The sequence below is a fragment of the Bubalus bubalis genome, chromosome 3 (assembly GCF_019923935.1).
Source record: "Bubalus bubalis isolate 160015118507 breed Murrah chromosome 3, NDDB_SH_1, whole genome shotgun sequence".
NCBI classification, from domain to species: Eukaryota; Metazoa; Chordata; class Mammalia; order Artiodactyla; family Bovidae; genus Bubalus; species Bubalus bubalis.
Window position 1 is genome coordinate 165477225 of NC_059159.1, and position 23687 is coordinate 165500911.

The 23687-nt window shown below is 46.7% G+C and overlaps 1 protein-coding gene across 5 annotated transcripts in view; it reads right to left on the bottom strand.

The window, feature by feature from the left end:
* The window catches only part of WHRN (whirlin), a 92223-nt gene extending 86572 nt beyond the window's left edge, over nt 1–5651 (bottom strand). For 3 of the 5 annotated variants that reach the window (XM_025282325.3, XM_025282324.3, XM_006061206.4), the window contains exon 1: nt 4164–5651. In XM_025282325.3, the coding sequence (XP_025138110.3) occupies nt 4164–4781 (618 nt within the window). In that variant the 5' untranslated portion in view covers nt 4782–5651. The remainder of the gene's footprint in view (nt 1–4163) is intronic. The other 2 variants (XM_006061205.4, XM_006061204.4) reach the window with 1 other exon arrangement.
* Nucleotides 5652–23687: the final 18036 nt, after the last annotated feature.

Consider the following 23687-nt stretch of genomic DNA (forward strand, 5'->3'; position numbering starts at 1 on the left):
CAGGGTGGTGCTGTGCATGCCACAATCTAACTGTCGCTTTCTCATGTACCCTGGAATGTCACAAGGGCTAATGTTCCTGGGCTGAGGGGAGCAGTCAAGTTCCTATCAGCACAATGTGTAACCCACCATTTTTTTAATTTCGTAGCAGGCTACCCAAAAGTGCCAAGATACTTGTCTTCCAATCCTTAGCCAACTTCCTTTACTCTGCCTTAAACGAAAGCAATTCCAAAAGAACAAAGAAACCCCCACCGAGTTAGACTTCTAAATGCCTTCTGGGTGGTACATATGAAGCAAACCACAGATTGTCTGAGCTGGAAGGGACCTTGGGCAGTCCCTGGCTCATCCACCCAGGACCCAGAGAGGGTCCGTGACTGGCCCAAGGTCACACAGCAAATGTGCAGCAGAGTCCAATACAGCATCCTTGGCCTGGGGACTTCATGGCCAATTTATCAAGCATTTTTGGCTGAAAATCTTTGAAAGGTCTTCTTTTTTGTTAGTGTTGGCTTGGCTCCTGTTCGTTCAAGATAGACTTTTCAAAAATCCAACGTTTCAACATAATTGCAAATAGTAAATGGCTTGCCTTATCTGCGCCTGTCACTGCTGATTTAGCAAATAGGCTTCAAGAGAGGGCTGGGAGCTTCAGCAGACAGAGGATAAAGTCCTCCCTAAATTCGCTGTAACGGTGGATACTTGATTTGTCAGACAGAGAAGTGGAAGAACCTTTGTATATTCAATCTCCTCTGTTCACTGAAAGGAGGTGACCCTCTCTGATTCATAAACTATTAAGTAACCTGATTTCTAAAATTTAATTTTATTTTGACACACACACACACACACAGGTGTGCACGCGCACATTCTCTCCTTTGAGAAGCTCAGAGGATCTTTTCCCCCTTTCTACCTGCAGAAGAAAAATAAAGATTTAAAACTGAAGCCATATTGCCTCAATAGGCAAGTGTCTACTGACAGTGAACAGAGAAGGTAAAGGTGGCATATATTTACACACAGTGGAATATTATTCAGCCACTAAAAAAGGAAATCTTGCATTTGTGACAACACAGATGAACCTGGAGGGCATACTAAGTAAAACAAGCCAGACACAGAAAAATATTGTATGATTTCAATTATAAATGGAATATAAAAACGTTGAGCTCACGAAAGCAGAGAGGAGGATGGTGGTTACCAGGGTCTAGGGTTGGTGGAAAACGGGAGATATTGGTAGAAACTTCCAGTTATGAGTAGCTTCTGGGGATCTAATGCACAGCAAGGTGACCACATTTATTAATAATAATTCTAAATTGTATTCTTAAAGTTTTCTAAGTGTTTACATCTTAAGTGTTCTTACCACAGAAATAAAATAACATGTAAAGTGATGGATATGTGAATTAGCTTAATTGTGGTCATCATTTTGCAATATAAAGGTGATCAAATATCCCACATTCCATTGTATACCTTAAATAACCCACTCCAGTATTCTTTCCTGGAGAATCCCATTGACTGAGGAGCGGGGCAGGCTACAGTCCATAGGGTCGCAAAGAGTCAGGACATGACTGAAGCAACTTAGCATGCAACAACACACCTTAAATATATATAGTTTTTACTTGCCAGTTAGTTACACTTCAATAAAACTGTGGGAGGAAGCAAAAAATAAATGAATACAATTGAAGAGGAAAAAGGAAAACATATCTCCTACTAAAGGCAATGTGGTATCCTGGAACAGGAAAAGGACAGAAGCAGAAACACTGATGCCATTTGAATAAAACCCGAAGTTAAAAAATCCCTACACCATAGCTTTTAAAGAGGGGCTGGCAGTGCAGAAATCCTGATTAAGGGCAGCAAAGTGGGGCCTCCCAATTTGGAGAAGCTGGGGCCTCCTTGGACTTTCAGTTAAGGGGACTCTGCACCCTGAATTTTGTGGAAATGTGTCAATAGCTGCACGTGTTCTAAACTGTCCCTGAAATCCCCGCCCATCCTGCATGCCTAGGGCTCCTGAGGCCTCTGAGATGAGGTTCCGCCTCCTCCGTTTTAAATTCCACCCATGGAAAGTCCGTCCCCCTCTCGTCCCTGGAGTTAAGGTGACACAGAGCTGCTCATTTGCCTGTTGCTTCTGAAGGGTCTAAAGGGGTGTGTTCCAGGCAGGTTAAACGTCTGGCGTTGGTCGGGAGGAAGCGGGTCACCCAAGAGGATGGTGTTCCCCCAGCCTGTGCAGGGAAAGTTTCAGGGACAAGGAACTGCCTGGCTCCCACTGGCTCCCACCTGTCCAAGGGCTGTTCCGCTCTGATCAACCCCTCCCTTCGGCAAGGGAGTTCTGGAGCTTCAAAAGCTATGCCCAGTGAGTTTAAGTCTGACTCCGGAGGCAACAAGAGTAAGTTTACACAAGCGAAGGCCTGGTGCCCGGGGGCAGCAGCACTTTGGTGTAGTGGAGGGAGGTTGGGGAGAAGATGCAGGGCGCCATCGACAGATGGGGAGGGCACAACGGAAACTCTGGAGCGTCTCCAGTCTCAGAGGCGTGGCTGAGTCTGGGGTAGGAACTGAAGGGGCACTTGGTGTTTTTAACGCCCAGGTTTCCTGAGGCCTTTCCGAAGTCTATCACCTCCTGACGATTAAGCTACCCGAGTCCTTTTAAACTGCCACTAAAATTGAATCCACGTTTATAAATGACCATTTGGATCAAATATCTTTCAAGTAAAAATTTGTCATCTGGGAACTCCAGACCTTTCAGGATCAAAGGCTAATGGACTATTTCTTTTTTTAAAATATGTGGAATGTCAGATAATGGGAAGAGATGAACTGTTGGGGGGTGGGGAGGAGACAGAGAGGAGGATGTTTGCCTGGAAACCCAGAGGGAGCTTTATCCTCAGTACCCCCAAGCAGTGTGAACTCGTCAGTCTTTTTTCTGGGAGCAGCAGGGAAGTTTCTAAAATCCTCAGGGGCCTCCCTGAGGGGCAGATAGGTCAGGAAGCAGAGGGAAGCCAAGGTCAGAGGATGGTTGTGCCCTGGGTGAACAGTCAGGAAATGAGCTCTAGAGGCACCTAGAGCAGGTCACAGGTCATTAACAGACACGGGAAACAGCCCAGGGACCTCTGCTGCCTGAGTGTTTCCCAGCAGCCTGCGTTCCCTCCGCTGGAGTCCAAACACCTGCATGGAGGGGACCAGAGACTTGGATGAGGGATGGGTGGTGAGAAGCTGGGTCAGAAGCCTGCCCAATCCCCTGGGAAGCATTTTCCTTGCAGAAGCAAACTGTGCCACTGTTCCTTTTCCCCAAAACTCTTCACTTCTTGACACAAAGGTGGTGTGTGCGTGTGTGTGTATGTGTGTGTGTTTGCGCGCATGCGCAGGGCATGTACCTGCAAAGCACTGCTGAATCCACACATAAACCAAACACTGTCCCATCTCTTACTTCAACTGATTTTCAACAGCCCTGGGCATGAGATTAGCAAACACATACATTCCTTTAAAGAGCATGTTAAATTCCTAAGAGTTAGTTGTAATGAGGTTATTTTTCTCAATTAACAGACACAAAAAGCACAACTACTCTCCGGGGGTGGGAGATTTATTCTTGACATTCAGGCAAACACCCCCTTTCCATCAAGGTTAGGGACACTTATGGTCCAAATGGAGAACCAGAGGTTCTGAGGGACCTGTCCCAGGATACACAGCCTGGTCCATAAATAGCAAGGTCAGGCCAGACCTCTGTGGGTCACCAGCACAGCCTCCTTGGACCACTCTGGAGTTAACAAAACTTTCAGGAGCAAAAGCCTCCAGAATAATGAGAATAACAACAGCAGAAGGGGAGCTCGCCCACTGATTACTAACCATATGCCAAGCAGACACAGTACCTCTTTTAATGCTCATAAGAATCCTTTTCCCACTTTGTGGGAATCATACCTTTGCAGGAGCGTTTGATAATGCCTGTCTCCCGCACACTAACCTTTATGCCCCATGAAGGCAGGGTCCATGTCTTTTCACCCATCACTATGTCCCAAGTGCCTGGTATCTATTTGCTCAAAAAACCCTAGATGTTCGTGTTTTAAGGAAATACTTATAAGAAAAACGGGGCCCAGAAAGGTCAAGCGATTTGGCTAAGGACACACAGCATGGAGTTACTACTAATATGAGGTGCTTCGCCACTCTGCCCCGAAGTCAACCCCAAATCAGAGCCCTACCTTGACGGCTTCAGCGTGGGTCACTCGGGCCAGGGATTTGTCGTTGACACGCAGAATCTGGTCCCCGACTCTCAGCCCCTCCTTCTCGGCCAGAGAGCCCGGCTCCACCAGCGACACATAGATGCCCACGCCATGCTCTGAGCCCCCGCGGATGCTGAAGCCCAAGCCCTCGTGGGCCTTGGCGCGCCGCAGGCTCACCAGGCGCACCTCCCCGGGCCCCGCGCCGTCGGGGCCGCCCCAGACGGGTTGCCTGTAGGGGGTGGTGGCGGGCAGGTAGAGGCCCTCCGCCGTATACTGGTCGAAGAGCAGCTGGTCGGAGCGCGGGATGACCAGCCGCAGCATCGGCAGCAGGCGCCGCTTGACCGGGCTGTCCAGCAGCACGCGCAGGGTGCGCACCAAGTCGAAGACGTTGCGGCGCGCGTGGTAGGCGTTCAAGCAGTGCGTGAACTGCTCCCGCTCCGCCTCGCTCAGCAGCGCGGTCAGCGCCTGGTGCAGCTGGCGCACGTTGGCAGACAGCAGTCGCAGCCCCGCGCCCCCGCTGCCGCCCGCCCCGGCCGCCGAGCCCAGCGAGCCGGTGGAGGACGAGCCCACCGACAGGCCGTCCAGCTGCGCGTTCATCTCCCCGCCGAGGCCCGGACGAAATCGGGGCGCGCGGTGGGACACCCGCGGCACTCGCCGGCACTGGCGCGACAGCTGGATCCCGGGAGCGCGGAGATCGCGGCTGGAGTCTGGGTCTGGGAGCTGAGGATGGCGGGGTGGGGGGGCGCCGGGGGATTGCCGAGACAGGGGCTGGATCCGGGAAGACCTGGAGAAGGCTGGAGTCTAGGTTTGGAGGGCACGGAAACGGTGCCTTAATCCTGGGGCGGGATCGCGGAGACCAATGCTAGATTCCCGGGCGCGCGAAGACCGAGGGGGTCGCGAAACTGGAGTCCAGAGGACGCGGAGACAGCGGCTGGAGTCACGGCAAGGCGGAGACGGCGGCGGGGTCCCCAGGGACAAGGAGTTGGCGGCTGGAGCCCGGAGGTCGCGGAGACTGCGGCTGGAGTCCGAGGGGACGAGGAGAGAGCAGCTACATTCTGAGGGGCACAGAGACCACGAGTGGCCAGAGCCGGGAGGAGGGGTGCAGCAAAGCCGACCGCCCCGTCACACCATACCCGGGGCTCCCCCAGCCGGGACGCCTGTTCCTCTCGGGCTGGGGGACCCCGAAGTCATAAATTGGGGTGGGGGCGCTCTAGACCCGGAGTCTCCAGGATCGCAGCCGGTGGAGCCGCGCGGACGTCCGGCAGGGGGTGCGAGGCATGTCCAAGGCAGCCCCGGGATGCAAACAGCCCGGGGACCCCTGCGCCCCTGCACCGCCCGCGCGCAGACGGAGCCGCGCGGCCGCGAGCCGGGACTTTGAGAACTGTTGAGCCGCCCGGGGCCGATCTTCCAGTGAGTTCCGACGCCGTCGCTGTCGCCGTCGCCAGCCCAGTCTAGGCCCCGCCCCTTGCCCCTCCCCCTCCCTCCCCTCCCCCCCGTGCGGGCTCTTCAGGAAATGACGTCCCGCCTCGCGCCTGGCGGTTGCCTGGAGACGAGGTGAAACAGTCTAGCCCCAGGGAAGAAAGGGGTGAAAGTGGGGGTTAGGGGTGGGAGGAGCTCCAGGGTTGATGAGAGTTACCCCCACTTCTCCAGCAGGTGGCCGGGGGGGAGGGGTATACCTCAAAAACTGTTCTCTTCCACGATCGAGGCATGGTCATCTGGATCGCTTTGGAGCAACTGGCCAGTAAGCTAATTCACAACTCGGGGAAAATAACCAACGTCTTGCCCCTAAAATGTTAAATGTCTTAGGCTCAGTTTTCTACCTTAAAACCTTGAGGTCCCTTCTTGCACGCACTAGCATTCAAGTTCATGTGTTTATACGGACGATTGTTGAGCACCTACTGTGTGCAAGAGATCTGTCTATTCAAGCATATTTGGTATCTGTGGGGTCTAACTCCAGTGCAAGGCTAGATCAGACTGGACCCCTGCTCTGTATTCAGTAGGTAGGAAAAATGTTTTCACAAAAATAATGTGGACAACACACACACACATGGGCATATGAAATATAAAAGTATAAAACATAAAATATTAAAGTTTTATACAAAATATTTCAAGTTCCAAATAAGGTGGGCGGATTTTATCAATGTCAAGATCAGAGCTGTGATCTTGTCAGCATTAGGGGAAACTAGGGGAAGGGCGCATGGGATGCCTGTGTATTATTCCTTACAACTGCGTGTGAATCTACAATTATCTCAAACACTTTAAAAAATGTGTTTTAAGAGTGTTGGGGAAAAACTATTCAGTTCCTTTCCATCCCAAGACAAATGGGAAGATTCTCCAAGGTACCCCCTCCCTCAAATATAATCTAAGGGGACTCATTCTGTCCTGACTCTTGTGCTGAGTGCTGGAGACTCCAGTTAAAAAGATGAAATCTTTTACCTCAAGGAGGTTATCGTCTAGCAGGGGAGAAAGCCCACATAAATAAATAAAGTTAAAAATCAGAATGATAAGTTGTTGCAACGGCTGAGAGAGCCCAGGTTTAGGGGAAGAGAAAATGGCCAGGACTTAATCAGTCAAAGAGCTGACACCTGAATGAAGGGAACGGATTTTCTTTTCTGGACCACGGGGAACCATGGAGGGATTTTTCAGCCCTGTAGGTCTAGTGCATTTCTGAAACCAAGGCTAGGAACTGAAGCTATATTCAGTTCAGTTCAGTTCAGTCGCTCAGTCATGTCCGACTCTTTGCAGACCCATGGATTGCAGCATGCCAGGCTTCCCTGTCCATCACCAACTTCCAGAGCTTACTCAAACTCATGTCCATCGAGTTGGTGATGTCATCCAACAATCTCATCCTCTGTTGTCCCCTTCTCCTCTCGCCTTCAATCTTTCCCAGCATCGGGTCTTTTTCCAATGAGTCAGTTCGCATCAGGTGTCCATAGTATTGGAGTTTCAGCATCAGTCCTTCCAATGAACATCCAGGACTGATCTCCTTTAGGATGGACTGGTTGGATCTCCTTGTAGTCCAAGGGACTCTTAAGAGTCTTCTCCAACACCACAGTTCAAAAGCGTCAATTCTTTGGCATTCAGCTTTCTTTATACATTATCCCCCTCAAATTGCCAATTCTCTTATTCATTTCCCTAAAACAGGCCTCGATTAAATTAATGCCCAAAGAACATATGTGAAAGGGTGTCTGTTTAAAGATTTGTGTGTTTCTTTTGTGTCTGGCTGTGCTGGGTCTTTGCTGCTGCGCGAGTCCTTCTTCGGCTGCGAAGGGCAGGGCTACTCTCCACTTGTGGTGCGCAGTCTTCTCAGTGCAGCGGTTTCTCTTGCTGTAGATCACAGGCTCTAGGTGTGTGGTCTTCAGCAGTTTCCGCTCATGGGCTCTAGAGTTCTGACTCAGTAGTTGTGGCACACAGGTTTAATCGCTCTGCGGCATGTGGGATCTTCATACACCAGGGATTGAACCCATGTCCCCTGCACTGGCAGGCAGATTCTTTATCACCAAGCCACCAGGGAAGCCAGACAGGGTGTCTTAAACAGCCAGTTAAGCTACCTTGGACATCCATCTGACAGCTCTGTTAGAGCAGTTCATAATGTGCATTCTTCTTTCTCATTGAAGGCTCTGATATAACTAGCCAAAAATAGTTTTTAAAAAATCAATCTCGCTCACCCCTAAAATATATTAATGGCAAACCTCAAAATGCCACCAAGCAGGGCTTAATTGTATGCAGTTCAGGTTTTCTGCAAATGTATTTCATGCTAGGCTTTCACTTAGTTTGTGTTCTAATTATAATTACTGTGATTGGCTTGATAAATGCATCCCAGGAGCTAAGATCCCCATTCCCAACATTTTATTTCTGTGCAAAGGATATTTGCAAGAAGGTATTTTGCTTTAGGCAGCAGAAACTACTGTTGCACACACGTTTGAGTAGGAAAAGCAACACCTTCTTCTGCAAACATCAGAAACCCATCTGGGATGCTGGGCTATTGCTTAGTCATAGAGGCTGATTTGGGGGGGCAGACAAGTTCAAGGACATGGAAAAAGAGCTCACTGGGTCTTCTTCCATCCATCTTGCAAAACCTCCTTTGTATCAGTTTGCACTGTGTACTCTCGGATACAAGGCAGTGTGTAACTGTGCTCAAACCTCAAGAATCCTATTTCATGTCTGAAGATGTGTTTGTCGTTCAGAAATAAGTTCTTGGAAACCCAAGATGCCTGGGCTCCTGAGGGCTGCCTGGGCTCCTGAGGGCTGCCCAGCCTCCGGCCTTGAAGACCTGGAAGGAAATCCTGAGTACTTGAGCAGACCTGGCCTTGGTTGCATACTGCCCTCTTCAGAAGGAAAATAAAATTTTCCGGTATCCACTGCAGGCTTCCTTTGGCTGTCTTCACCAAAGCACCTTTTTGTATAGTCCACTGTCATTCCCCAACTCTGGCAAATCACTGCCCTTCTCCTGTGGATGTTTCTGGAAATTCGGACACACTGGTGTGGTTGAAAAGGCAGAGGGAAGAAGACTGACTTGTCTTCAACTGAGAAGTTGTTTGTGTGGAACTGAATTTTTGGTTGTTTATTTCTCATGTGTTTGTTTTAACCAAGAGACAACATATTAAATTGCACCCTAAATATTGGGCAGAAAACGTGATTTCAACTTCATAATGTCCCTTTACTAGTTGAGTGACCCATGGCAAATGGCTTCCCTGCTCAATTGCAAAATGAAGTTTCTAAGCCTTCCCTGTCTCTCCTGAGGACAGCTGTAAATACCACATCCTGTGCGGTAAGTGAGAATGTGGCACAGTGCATAGGGAGGCCTGACGTTGTCAGTTTCTCCTCTTTTCAATAGCAATTTAAAAATTCTTTTTCTATTTTATAGTCATTTGGCACTTCCCTGCCCCCACTTCCCTCTTATCTACTGAAACATATCCTTAGAAGTCAATAGAGATTAATTTCATTTGAGATGCATTTCCCATGGGACATATAAAAAAATAGAGCAAATGTTTATTGAGTGCCAGACACTGTTTTAAACACTTGTAAACATTTTAACTCACTGAATCTCCCAATTATTCTGAAAAAAAAAAAAAAAAAGATACCACCATCATCCTTATAAAACAGACAGAAAACTGAGACGTAGGGACATAGCTATCCCCAAGGTTACAGAGGTAGCTAATGAAAGAGTTGGGATTTGAACCCAGGCTATTTGACTCTAGAGTTCTTACTCAATCACTGTGCCATGCAGCCTGTCACCTGTCCAGTTCAAAGATGCTAAAAGGCCCCCAATGGGAATGGCATAAAGACTGCATCTTCTTGAAAGTAGGGCTGGGAATGTCAGAAGTTTAAAAATAAGGCACATCCTAATGATTCTTGGTTGGTAAGCTGACATTTTGTGGTGGAGAAAATAAGTGGGGGGTTGATAAAAAGATATCCTTGAGAGGACTTCCCTGGTGGCGCAGCAGATAAGAATCCACCTGCCAGTGCAGGGGACATGGGTTCAATCTCTGGTTTGGCAGGATTCCACATGCCTCGGAGCAACTAAACCTCTGTGCCACAACTACTGAGCCTGGACTCTAGAGCCAGTGCTCTGCAACAGGAGAAGCTATGCAATGAGAATTCTGGGCACCGTGATGCAAAGTAACCCCTGCTTGCCTGCCGCATCTAGAGAAAGCCCATGCAAAGCAACGAAGACCCAATACAGCCAAAAATAAATAAATATTTTTTAAAAGTATCATTCAGAGAGATGGAGATGGAGAGGTTTGGGGGACCCCCGGGGCTCTTAGCCTGGACACAGGAGGAGGATATTCAAAGCCATTCAGTTCAGGGTGGCCTAGGGAGCCTCTCCCAGCTCTGGGATCTGTAAAAAAAAAGGAGAGTAGCAACCCAAGTCATGACTTCTGCTCCAAGACCTCAGCCTGTCTCTTCCCTGCAGTGAGTATGGAATCAGCAGAGAAAAGGGACACGTTCACCTCTGTGACTGGGAGGTAATATAGACAATGTTGGTGGAAGTGCCAGGAGATAAGAGAGAGGTGAGAAAAAGAGAAAGAACGAAAGCGTCAGGAAAACAAAAGAGATATAAGTCTTTATCTTAGCCTGGATATAATCTCCAGAGTCTGTCTCATGGTAACAGAGAATCATGTGATGTTTGTGCTGGAAAGGCATTAGAGCACAGAGCTGATCTCCAGGTTCAAAGCCCATCCCTGATATCTGTTACCTGTGTGACCTTGGGCAAGTCACTGGAGGGCTTTTGCCCCTGGGTGCCCTTTCCTGTAACAGGGGGTCAGTGCCACTGCCATCAGTGTTACAGTGAATACCCATGGAACTCAGGTATGCAAAGTACTTACCACCCTGCCAGGCACGTAATAGGCACTCCCACAAGGCTTGGCATGCATCTTGGGTAAAGCTCTTACCGCACAGGAGGCGCTCAAGAATAGGACCAGAGCTCGTTTACCTGTGTGTGCAGCGCTCAGCTAAAGCACAAGCACATGGGAGGTGCTCAGTAATCACTGCTGAATGCATCCTTAGTTCTCTCCCTCTGCCGCCGTTGGTTACAGATAGGACAACCAAGGTCAGAGAAGGTCATTGTCTTGTCCACAGTCCCAGTGGCAGCTAGAGCCATCTGTCCCAGGCTTTCTTATTTGTAACTAAAAGGAAAATTTATTGAGTGCTTCCAGAGAGCAAAGCCCTTTCTTTACAGGCATCTCTTTCAATCCTCAAGACGGATTCTGTGACATGGATAATATTATTGTCCCCAGTTAACAGATGAGGAAAACTGAGTGTCTGAGCTATGAAGTGGTTTCTCCAAGGTCTGGGCAGTTAGCCACGCACCATGCTAGCCCACTACCTACTCTCACTGTACCTCGTATTAAGACAGATGAAATTGAGACTCACTTTTCTCACACAGCTTTGGGGAAACAGAGAACTGTGATGGCAATAATAAACGGCAGGGAGCTGATCTGTCAGCTGGAAAGAGGCAGAACAGTGGAAGTGACCTTATCAGGAGTGCTGTGTGTAATCCGATTGCTATGAGGTCTGGAAGAGCTTCTTTAATCAGAGGATTATATATTGGTTAACACAGGGACACTCACTCCAAACATCAGCATGGTTCAGATTGGAGGAGCCCCCAGTGAAAACATCCTCAATATACACACGTCTCGTGTTAACTGGAGCATCCAGTTCATGCCTTCACTCTGTCCATCATTCATCATTCAAACAACTGTTCTTAGCTCGTCCTCTGTTCTGCCAGGGAACTGTTCTGGGGGACCCAGTAGGAACAAGATCACCATGGTTCCTGCCCTCCTGGAGCAGTCGAGAGCTGTTGTGTTTCGTGCATTAAATATACTATTAGGTGGCTGGAGGGGGAGCCTGATGAGCCCTGGCATGAGGGTCCCACACCAGACTCCCCAGCTGGAAGCCCCTTCTCTGTACCTTCTTTTGGCATTATAGCAAAGGATCAGTACTACAGACAGACTTTGTTCAGTTATTTCTGCTTATGTAACCCTGGAGGAATCACGTCACCTCTAGGAGCCTCAGTTTCTTCATTTATTAAAAAATAAAGAAAGAGCTATAAAAACAGCTTAAAAAAAAAAAAGGAATAGTTGGAAGGCTGGTGGAGATAATGCAAGTAAAGCAGGTAGCTTGGTGCCTGGGACCAGGGCAGTTTGGGGCTACTGTAAGAATTGCTTTAAGAAAGTAACTCCTTAGCTTGCCTTATCTGTATTGATCTCCTAAAGCTTTTTGTTTTTTAAAAGCTAGGTGCTTTGAATTTCTGGTTAACTGACTCAGTTCCTCACTGTTCCTCAAGGAAACTTTTTGTTTCCTGTGTTTCTATTTTTAACTCCACAGTCTTCTGCGAATTCTGAAACAGCACACTGTTTTTAGGACCCTCAGTACCTTGTTGATCAAATCCTTTCTCTCTGTGCCTCAGTCTTTCCATCTGTACAATGAGGAGCTTGGAGGCAGGGATCAGCCGGCTTTTCTAGTTCTAAGAATTGAGTTTTTCTTTCTAGGGCAGAAGAAGAGAAAGGGAGGGGGAGACAAGGACAAGGGGGAGACTTGAAGAGTTTTCTGGAGGATCTGAGCAGATTTAGATTTAGAATTCTGTCTCCATGACTGACTGATGACTCTTCCTCTGACTGGTTTGAGGCTCATAATGTCACCTTGCCTCCAGGTGTCAAATAGCAGCTAATGGTCTTAGCTGCCTTTCAGCAAGTTCTGTGATTTTTTGCCTTTGACTTTGACCATCTTCAAAGACACTTGACAGGCATCGTTATTACATTTACAGGGCCCAGTGCGCCCAACTGCTTGGCAAATTGTGTCAGAGAATCTGTAACTGTTACAGAAGAATGCTTGCTGTCTGCATTCTTCTTTGTTCTTTGGAAATGTGGTATTCTTATTGACCTTCTATAAATATAACAGTACATGGAATTCCAACATCCCAGAATTATAATGATGTTTTAAAAATAAAGTGGATCCTTAAAGATCACACTTATTCATTCATTCAACAAACATATATCAGGTACCTACTATGTGCCAAGCACCGAGGGGGGCTGAAAGACCTGAGCTCTAATCCTTGCTTGCATGGCTCCCATCTACTTGGGAATAATACATAAAGAATAATACTGGCCATGTGTTGTAACAGTGTATTAGTTATTATCTATTGCTCGACTGAAGCGACTTAGCATGCATGCATGCACTGCAGAAGAAAATGGCAACCCACTCCAGTGTTCTTGCCTGGAGAATCTCAGGGACTGCAGAGCCTGGTGGGCTGCTGTCTACAGGGTTGCACAGAGTCGGACAGGACTGAAGTGACTTAGCAGCAGCAACATGTAGCAAATTATAACAAACTTGGGAGTTTAAACAATACACATTTATTATCTCATAGTTTCCACGGATCAGGAGTCTGGTTTAGCTGGTTCCTCTGCTCAGTATCTTTAAAGACTGCAACCAAAGTGTCGTCAGGGCTGTGTTCTCATTCAAAGGCTTGATTAGGGAAGGATCCACTTCCAAACTCACTCAGCTGATGACAGAGTTTATCTTTTGTGACCGTGCCTTTTTGCTAGGGTCAAAAGGCCCCGCCTTTTTGCTAGGGTCAAAATGCCCCACCTTTTTGCTAACTGTTGGCTGGGGATTGCTCTCTGATTCTAGACGTCAGTCACAGCTCCTTTGCCATGTGGCCCACTAGGGCAGCTGACTTCTGCAAAGCTAGCAGAGAAATCTCTGTCTCTAGTCCACTAAGACTAGGATAGAGTCTAGACTAAAATCAAGGCTTTTACAGTGTCAGGTAATCTCAGGACTGCCAAACCATTATCTTTGTCATAAAAGGTAACCTAATCAAGAGAATGGTTCACTGTCACTTTCGCCATATATCGTTGGTTAGAAAAGCCAGTCAGTGCTTCTGAGCATACTGATGGGGCGAGGAACGTAAAAGGGTGTGACTCACTGCGGGAGTCACCTCAGGAGGTGTCTGTCACAAAGAAAATGGACAAAGTGTAGCAAGTGCCCAGAGGAGGAAGCCCTGATTCTTCCAGGTGAAGTCACGAAGGCTTCCTGAAAGAGGGGAGATGTGACAGGCGACACTGGGAGAATGAGTAAGGGGTCACCAGGTAGCCTTGCTGGGAAGGAGACTCTAAGAAGGAACAGCATGAAAAACGACACGGAGGCAGGAATGAGTGCAGACTGTTCAGGAAACGACAAGGAAGTTCTGTATAGTTGGGTTCAGCAAGCATGTGGCCAGAGATTTGGCTGGAGACAGGGTGGGCAAGGGCGAATCATGACAAACAGGGAAGGCTAAGTTTGGTGAGTTTGACAATATCCTAAAAGCAATAGAGAGCCATCAATTTGCAGGTGCGGATTCTGAATCTTCCTAGAGGAGCATCCCATATCTTCTCCAACAGCTCTCGAAGATTTATAGCAGCACTTGTATTTCATAAAGAATTCTCAGCGAAGGTGGCACTCTTTCAAGAGTATGATAGACAGTGGAGCTGGCTAAAAATATGTCTGCGCACAAAACCATAGACTGTTTACCTTGGAAGGGACTTTTAAAATTCATGCAGGCTAGTGATTGCCTTGTCTCCTCATCTCAAAATTTGATGCAGCAGTGGGTGGCAGGCAGCAAAGTCGGACTGGGCTGGATTCAAATCCTGGTTCTGCCACTCGCCTGCTGAGAAGACCTTGAGCAAGTGACTAACCTCTCTGGTCTGTTTCCTTGTCCATTCAATGCCGATAGTAAAGAATGCAATGAGGATTCAATGTAATCATATTTGCCAGGCACTCATCTGCCATATGACACGTATATTAGTTTGCTGGGGCTGCCATAACAGAATGCCACAGCCTGAGCAGCTTAAACAGCAGAACTTTCTTTTCTTACAATTCTACAGGTTACACATCTGAAATCAAGGTGTCAGCAGCATTGCTTCTTCTGTGGTCTCTCTCTGTGGCATGTAGATAGCTATTTTCTCCCTATATCTTCACAGTGTCTTCCCTCTGTGTCTATCGGCATGTCTCTATTCAAATTTCCTCTTCTTGTTGTTCAGTTGCGAAGCCATGTCAGATTCTTTGCGACTCCATGAACTGCAGCACACCAGGCTTCCCTGTCCTTCACCATCTCCCGGAGTTTGCTCCAATTCGTGTCCATTGAGTTGGTATGCTATCTAACTGTAACCGTTTCATCCTCTGCCACCCCCTTCTCCTTTTGTCTTCAATCTTTATCAGCATCAGTGTCTTCTCCAGTGAGTTGGCTCTTCACATCAGGTGGCCAAAGTATTGGAGCTTCAGCTTTAGCATTAGTCCTTCCAATGAATATTCAAGGTTGATTTCCTCTTCTTGTAAGGGCACAAAGCATATTAGATTCGGGATTACCCTAAAGATCTCCTCTTATTCACTTTTTCAATGACCTTGTCTCCAAATATAGTCATGTTCTGAAGTTATGTTACCTCCTGGGGTTAAGACATCAGGGTATGAATTTGGGGGTATACATTTCAGTGCACAAGAGTATACTCTCAATTCATGTTAGCTACTTCTTCCTCTACCTCTGATTGGTGAAAACCCTTATCTTCCAATTTCAGACATGATTTCTCAGCCTCTCCTAACTATTCCATGAGAATTAGTTTGTCTCATCAATAATCTTTCAGAAGGATGTGTGTTCATGCCTCACTCTGTAAATAAAGTAACAGCCAGACAGTCCGTGATGCTATCCAACCACCGCGGAGATATGCCTAACGAATCAGTTGAATAACCTTTCTTTAATTTAACTCGATGGCAGTCATTTTCTGGAACACACCATTACAAGGGAGCAGTATGATCTCCAGGGCTTTTTGATGCCTAATTAAAAGGCAGTGTAGCAAGGAGACTGCAGTTACATCTCAGAATCACTTTGTCCTGATTTGGGAGTTGGAGGGAAGGAGTTTTTTACCGAATTGTAAAGAGGTTGGGCAGGGTGGCTGAGGGAGACTGTGGCGGGGGGTGGCTCTGCTGGTCTCGTGGAGAAGGCCCTGTGCTATTGTTTTTGCTTGTCAGAGTAAGCCAAGGTCATTCCTCATTCCTTACGGGTGATGGGCCTGGAAGACCTTCTCATGGGCTGAGATGGTCGTTGACTAAAATATTTCAGGAGAGTTGATCCATTTTTAATACTAGCTCATTCAGCAGCACCTCCTTATGGAGCATTTATTAGGTACTCCTTGGAAGGAAAGTTATGACCAACCTAGATAGCATATTCAAAAGCAGAGACATTACTTTGCCATCAAAGGTCCATCTAGTCAAGGCTATGGTTTTTCCAGTGGTCATGTATGGAGGTGAGAGTTGGACTGTGAAGAAAGCTGAGCACCGAAGAATTGATGCTTTTGAACTGTGGTGTTGGAGAAGACTCTTGAGAGTCCCTTGGACTGCAAGGAGGTCCAGCCAGTCCATCCTAAAGGAGATCAGTCCTGGGTGTTCTTTGGAAGGACTGATGCTGAGGCTGAAACTCCAATACTTTGGCCACCTCATGCGAAGAGTTGACTCACTGGAAAAGACCCTGATGCTGGGAGGGATTGGGGGCAGGAGGAGAAAGGAACGACAGAGGATGCGATGGTTGGATGGCATCACCGACTTGATGGACATGGGTTTGGGTAAACTCCGGGAGTTGGTGATGGACAGGGAAGCCTGGCGTGCTGCGATTCATGGGGTCGCAGAGGGTCGGACACGACTGAGCAACTGAACTGAACTGATAGTGGACATAATAAAAAAGACAACTGATAATTTCTGAAAGTCACTCAGTCGTATCTGACTCTTTGTGACCCCATGGACTATACAGTCCATGGAATTTTCCAGGCCAGAATACTGGAGTGGGTAGCCTTTCCCTTCTCCAGGGGATCTTCCCAATCCAGGGCTCGAACTCAGGTCTTCCGCATTGCAGGCAGATTCTTTACCAGCTGAGACACCAGGGAAGCCAAATAATTTATAAATACCTCTAAACTATGGTCTGTTAACCTTGGGCTGGTGCTTCAGTGCATCTGTTAAATCCTTGGAACTGTGCACATATTTTTCCACATGTGTGTATTAATCTTTTGTCTCTCTAAATTCTGCGGTCCATGACCCCCAAAGATTAAGACCTCCCTATTCCAAATAATGGGCTTCCTGGGTGGCTCACTGGTAAAGAAATTGCCTGTCAATGCAGGAGACAAAGGAGACTCAAGTTCTATCCTTGGGTCACAAACATCCCCTGGAGTAGGAAATGGCAACTCACTCCAGTATTCTTGCCTGGAGAATTCCATGGACAGAGGAGCCTGGTGGGACACAGTCCATGGAGTCACAGGAGTCAGACACAACTGAGCAACTGAGCTTGCATGCATGTGCACGTATGTATTCCAAATAATACTTCCTTCTCTTTAGAGCTTACTCTGTATCAGGTACGTTATGTTGCTTTCTTCATTTAAAACTCAAGTCAGCTCTCCCATCTTTCTGCATTATCCCTGTTTAATAGACAAGAAAACTGAGGCCAGGAATCTAAACCTTCAAGAGGCAGAGCCTGGATTTTGTCCATCCATGCAACAAATGCTAAGTACCATGCATTATTCTAAGAAGAGGGGATGTAGTGGAAAATAAAATAGAAAAAGTCTTAGTTCTCCTGAAATTTGCATAGTAGGGAGATTTGAATAATCTATTGAGATTACAACTACTGGACTGAAACTTGCTGTTATACTATTTTACTTGTAAAATTTATATGATGTCATATAACAGTTATCAATTACCACGATAATATTGCATAACAAACAACCACAAAGTTTCAGTGGCATACAATAATAAATACTCATGGGGGTTGGGCTGAGTGTTCTGCTGATCTGAGCCTGCTTGGCCACTTTTGGCTAGGCTCGCATATGCATCTCTGGCCAGCTGGCAAATCAGCTAGAATCTGGCTGGCTGTGCTGACCTCAGCCAAGATGCCTCTTCTCTGCACCATGTGGACTGCTCATCCTCCAGTCAGCTAACTTGACCTGACTCTTATGTTGGAGACAGCAATCCAAGAGAGAGAGAACGGAACCACATTTCCACCACATTCTGTCGGCAAAGCAAGTCACAAGGCCTGTCTATGTTGCAAGGGGCACGGATCCAGGGATGGGAACAACTGGGACTCTTTTGGCAATTCATCTACACATAACAAGCTGCAGTGTGTTGAATGGTGTCCCCCATCCACAAATTCATGTGTACCCAGAACTTCAGAATACGACCGTATTTGGAATAAGGGTCTTTGAAGGAAATCGCAGCCCACTCCAGCATTCCTGCCTGGAGAATCCCATGGTCGGAGGAGCCTGATAGGTTACAATCCATGGGGTTGCAAAGAGTTGGACATGACTAAGCGACTTCACTTTCACTTTCCAGTGTGAGAATCTACCTGCCAAAGCAGGAGACACAAAAGACGCAAGTTTAAGCCCTGGGTCAGGAAGATCCCCTGGAGAAGGAGATGGACACCCACTCCAATACTCTTGCCTGGAAAATCCCACGGACAGAGGTGCCTGGTGGGCTGTGCAGTCCACAGGGCTGCAGAGAGTCAGACAGGACTGAGCAACCAACACACAATCAAGTTAAAGATCCTGAGATGAGATCAACCTGAAGGGGAGCCCTAAACCCAATGACTGGCGTCCTAATAAGAGAGAAAAGAGGGAGACTTGACTCACAGGACATGAAAGGAGACCCAATGAGGGCTAAAGCAGAGGCTGAATGTAAGCTGCCAGCAGCCAAGGATACCGCGGGTCGCCAGCAGCCACCAGAGCCGGAAGACGGGATGGAATGGATCCTCTCTCAGAGCATCTAGCAGGAGCCCACCCAGTCAGTGGCTTGATTTGGAGCTTCTGGCCTCCAGACTGGGAAAGAATACATTTATGTCCTCTTAAGCCACTCGTCTGTCATTGTCATTGTGGTCTTCTGTTACAGCAGGCCTGGGAAACGGATACCCGTGGTTAGTAACGATTGTTTAAAGTTGCTGTGTTTGAAGTGTTACAGTATTTGACTCTCCCCATTTTAGGGATGGGCCTCCGAAGTTGAAAGAGTATGATGACTTGCTCAGGGTCCTTCCCTCAGACGGGTGGCGGAGGGACTCAAATTCAAGCAGCCTGGTTGGGCAGGGCTTCCCACACACACGCACAGGAATCTCCCAGGTACCTGTTACAATGTAGACCCCAGATGGAGATCTGAGATGGGACCCGGCGCTCTGAGCTTCTCACAGGCTCCGGGTGATTCCAGTGCTGTGGTGCCTGGACCCTCACCTGGGTCTTCACCTGGACCATTTGCAAAGAGGTAGTGGTGGACAGGTCCCAAGCACTGAAGATCCAGATTCAGGATTCCAGTCTTGAGTCCTAGCTTCCCCATCACTTCAGCGTGCAACCAGGGGCAAGTGACTGAATCACTTTCCAGTGGGAGTAAACTAAGGGTAATCAATCCCACCTCCCTCAGCTTAAACGAGACGAGGGGACGATGAAGGGTGAGCAGTGGAAACTCATAGAAGGTTTGCAGGGCTAACTTCCCTTTTTTGTGCATCTTGATCTCAGGTTCATAGATGCAATACGGCTCCATGACTAAGAGCAAAACACAGGCTGTAGAGTCAGACTGACCTTGGATTAAACCCATATTCAGCGACCTCTGAGAGCCTCATTTTCTGGGCCTATAAAAGGGACATAAACATTGTACCTGTCTTCCTTGTGTGGTCTCTGAGAATTCAGTCATAAAATGAGTGTAATATGCTAAGTGCAGTGCCCCTCACATGGCTAGTCTTCATTAAATGCCATAAACATAATAACAATTAATTTATTTAGCAATATTATTATTGCTAAGTCAAAGTGAGATGAACTTGCAACCCCTCTATAAACCATCAAGACAACAAACAAAGGTTAAGATATGGTCTCAGGGTTTGTGAGGTTCATTCAAATTTGCCCTTTTGAGCCCTCCCCACGGAGAGCTGTTTGGGACAGAGCCCGCCCAGGGCTCCGCGCTGAGCTGAGAGGGCAGGTCCTGGAAAGAACACTGATTCCCTGGTTCTCTGACCTCTGCTGAAGGAGGGGAGTTAGTTACACAGCAGTGAGGTGGGTGCTTAGAGGCAAGGAGCCGAGCCTGGCACAGAAGGGCCTGATCAAATGGAGGGGCTGGAAGTCAGGAAAGGCTTCCTAGAGAGACAGTGCCTGAGCTGAATTTTAAGGGAGAAGGGAGTGGAAGAGAGTTGGTTGGAGAAGGTACTCAGGAATTGAAGCCTTACTTCTTCATGCGTCTTAAGGAATGAGTGGGGATCTTTTCCATAGCAGGTGGAAAAATGCAGAAACCCCATCCAACCAATAAATGTCAGGGAAGACATTCCAGCTCATTTGTGAGCAGGAAATTGCAGATTAAAACAACAATAAGACATTATTTCACACCTATAAGATTGGCAAAAATCAAAATATCTAACATTATTGAGTATTAGCAAGAGGATGGTACAAGAGGTACCACCTACAGGGCTGGTGGGAGTGTAAATTGGCACAACGACTGTGGAAAACTACTTGGCAATCTCTAATAGGCTTGAAGATATGCCCAAGCTGTAACCCAGCAGCTCCACAGCTTGATACATTCTCCAAAGGAACTCTCGGACTTCTGTATGAAAAGTGTGTCGGTTAGTTTCTGCTGCATAACAAACTACCCTTAGACAGCAATCATTTATTTAGCTCATACTTCTGTGGGTCAGCTGGGCAATTCTTCTGGTATGGTTCAGCTTAACTGATCTCTGCTGGGCTCTGTCATTAGGAGGATTGGCAGCTGGAAGAACTAGGGTGGCTTCGCTCACATACCTGCGGACTGTTGGCTGGGGTAAAAGGAGTGACTGGGCAACATGTCTCTTGTCCTCCAGCTCCATGCGTGATTAACACCCTTGCCTGGTACAGGGGTGTCCTTAAGAAATAGGAGCTGTCATCACACTTGCCTAAAGGATAAACTGATAAACTAGTTTGGGGAAGACTCTTGAGAGTCCCTTGGACTGCAAGGAGATCCAACCAGTCCATCCTAAAGGAGATCAGTCCTGGGTGTTCACTGGAAGGTCTGATGTTGAAGCTGAAACTCCAGTACTTTGGCCACCTGATGCAAAGAGCTGACTCATTTGAAAAGACCCTGATGCTGGGAAAGATTGAGGGCAGGAGGAGAAGGGGATGACAGAGGATGAGATGGTTGGATGGCATCACCAACTCAATGGACATGAATTTGGGTGGGATCCGGGAGTTGGTGTTGGACAGGTAGGCCTGGCGGGCTGCAGCTCATGGGGTTGCAGTCGGACACAACTGAGCGACTGAACTGAACTGAACTAATTTGGGGAAAGGCAGCCTTAGAGGTTTTATTCTTTTTCTTTCTTACTTTAGCAACAGCTTTATTAAAGTATTATTCATGTACCATACAATATACCCATTTAAACAATTCAATAGTTTAGAATATTTTCCCAGAATTGTGAAAGCATCACCATAATCAATTTTAGAACATATTCAATCACCCTAAAAAGAAGCTCCATACCCTTTGGCTCCCAGACCTTCCAGTACACTATCCCCCTGATCCCTAGGCAACCACCAATCTGCTTTCTCTAGAGATTTGCTTATTCTAGACAGTTCACATAAATACCACCAAACCATATGTGGCACTTTGTGACTGGCTTCTTTCACTTAGCACAAAGTTTTCAGGGCTCCTCCATGTGATAGCATATAGTAGTACTGCATTCCTTTTTAAAATTTTGTTTAAAACTTTTTATTTTATAGTGGGGTATAGTCAATTAACAATATTGTGATAATTTCAGGAGGGCAGCAAAGTGACTCAGCCATGTATATACTTGTATCCATTCTCCCCAAAACACCCCTCCTATCCAGGCTGCCAAATAACATTGAGCAGAGTTCCCTGTGCTCTATTATACAGTAGGTCCTTGTTGGTTATTCATTTTATATATTTACTTTATCTTTTAATTAGAGGATAATTGTTTTACGATGTTGTGTTGGTTTCTGCCATTCGACAGCGTGAGTCAGCCCCAAGTATACATCTATCCCCCTCTCTTGAAACTCCCTCCCACCCCCACCCCATCCCACTGCTCTAAGTCATCACATTGTAAGGACAGACTGTTTTGTTTATCCATGCATCCACTGAGGTACGTTTGGATTGTTTCTACCTTTTGGCTATTACAAATAGTGCTGTTTGGCGCATTCATGTACAGGTTTTTGTGTGAATATACATTTTCATTTCTCTTAGGAGAAGAGCTCCTGGGTGTTACGGAAGCTCCACATTTAATCATTTGAAGAATTACTAGGGTTTTTGTTTTTTTTTTTTTCCAGAATGGCTGCAGTAAGCCTTACAGAGATCTATAGCTCTCGAGAGTCAGTCTTTTGGGTTCTCCTAAGCCAACCTCTGTTGGTGTAACTTTCAGTTCCTATCCTTGTTTGTTTGGCTTCTCTGCTGGCTTTTTACAAACCAGGATTCAGGTGTGATGTGACTTCAGGCCCAGTTAAGCTGACAGTGTTTGGGCAGCTCTGACGTGCCTCGTGCTGGTCTCTGAGGCCCCAGCAGGATTCAGTCAGAGGTTCCCTCACCCACGTGCTTTCACTGAGCTCCTGAGGGATCTTTCTGTTCCCAGTTCTGTTTCATTCCTGTTCCCTCTTCTACAGAGCCTTCCACACCCGACTCCCTCCACCAGACCACCGAAAGGGCGTGGAGGTCATCGAACCAACCCTCACTTCTTTCTGGGAACAGAGGCAGGGTGAGGGGAAAAGGGAAGTTATGATTTTAAAAAATAAGTTGATAGCAGAATGGAAATAGACACCCAAGGGTTCGTTTTCTTTTTTCTTCTTTCTTTTCCTCTTAGTATAGATGTAACACATGCTTATCATGTAGAAATGAGGAAATAGATATCATTTAAAAACAATAAAAGCACATTTAAAAAAAGATTACCCATAGTTTCACCACCCACAGAAAACTAGTTTTAGTTTATAATTCTTTTTTTTTTAGTCTTTTTTTTTTTTTTTAGTTTTTAACTCTTATTCATGATTCATTAGTTTATTCAGTACATGTTTATTGAGTATCTACTAATTGCCAAGGGCTTCCCAGGTGGCGCTAGTGATAAAGAACCCGCCTGCCAATGCAGGGCAGGTAAGAGATGTGGGTTCAATCCCTGGGTTGGGAAGATCCCCTGGAGAAGGAAGGGGCAACCCAGTCCAGTATTCTCGCCTGGAGAACCCTGTGGACAGAGGAACCTGGCAGGCTACAGTCCATAGTGTCGCACAGAGTCAGACATGACTGAAGTGACTTAGCACGCACACACACTAATTGCCAAGTACTTTACTAAACCCTGGAGACATTTTTCTTTGCACATGTATATGTGTAAATATATATGTCTTTTCTTACAAAAAACACTATCATCCTGTATATGTACTTCATCATTTAAATTTCTCTAGCATTTCTACAATATGTTATAAAGCCTTTTCTGGGGCAATATATTATATTATATTATTTTAATGGGTGCATAGAATATGCTATGATTTATTTAAGTAATCCCTTATTTTGTACATATAGATTATTTTATAACTTCCCCTATTATCAGTGTAGCTATAATCATCTTTTTATTTTCTTAGTTCTCCAGATAAATTTGTAGAAATATACCTGCTGGATCAAAAGGTATATGTGTATTTTAAGGCTGTTAAATTGATACACTTTACAATTCATTCATCAAAAAAAACTGCCCAAGCACAGTCTCTCATCAGCAGTGCAGAAGAGTGCGTATTCCTCACCCCTTGGGAACAGTCTAGTAAACCCTGGGGAACTTACTCTTCTCCAGTGTGAGAAGTGAGAAGTGGTTTTCTTAGTTTCCTAGGGTTGTTCTTACCACAAACCACGTGACTGAAAATACCAGAAGCTTATTGTCTTACGGTTCTGGAGGCTAATGTCCAAAATCAAGGTGTTGGCAGGACCACGCTCCTTCTGAAAACTGCAGGGGAATCCTTCCTGCTTTTCCTAGCTTCTGGTGGTTTGCTGGTAATCTCTGGTGTTCCTTGACTT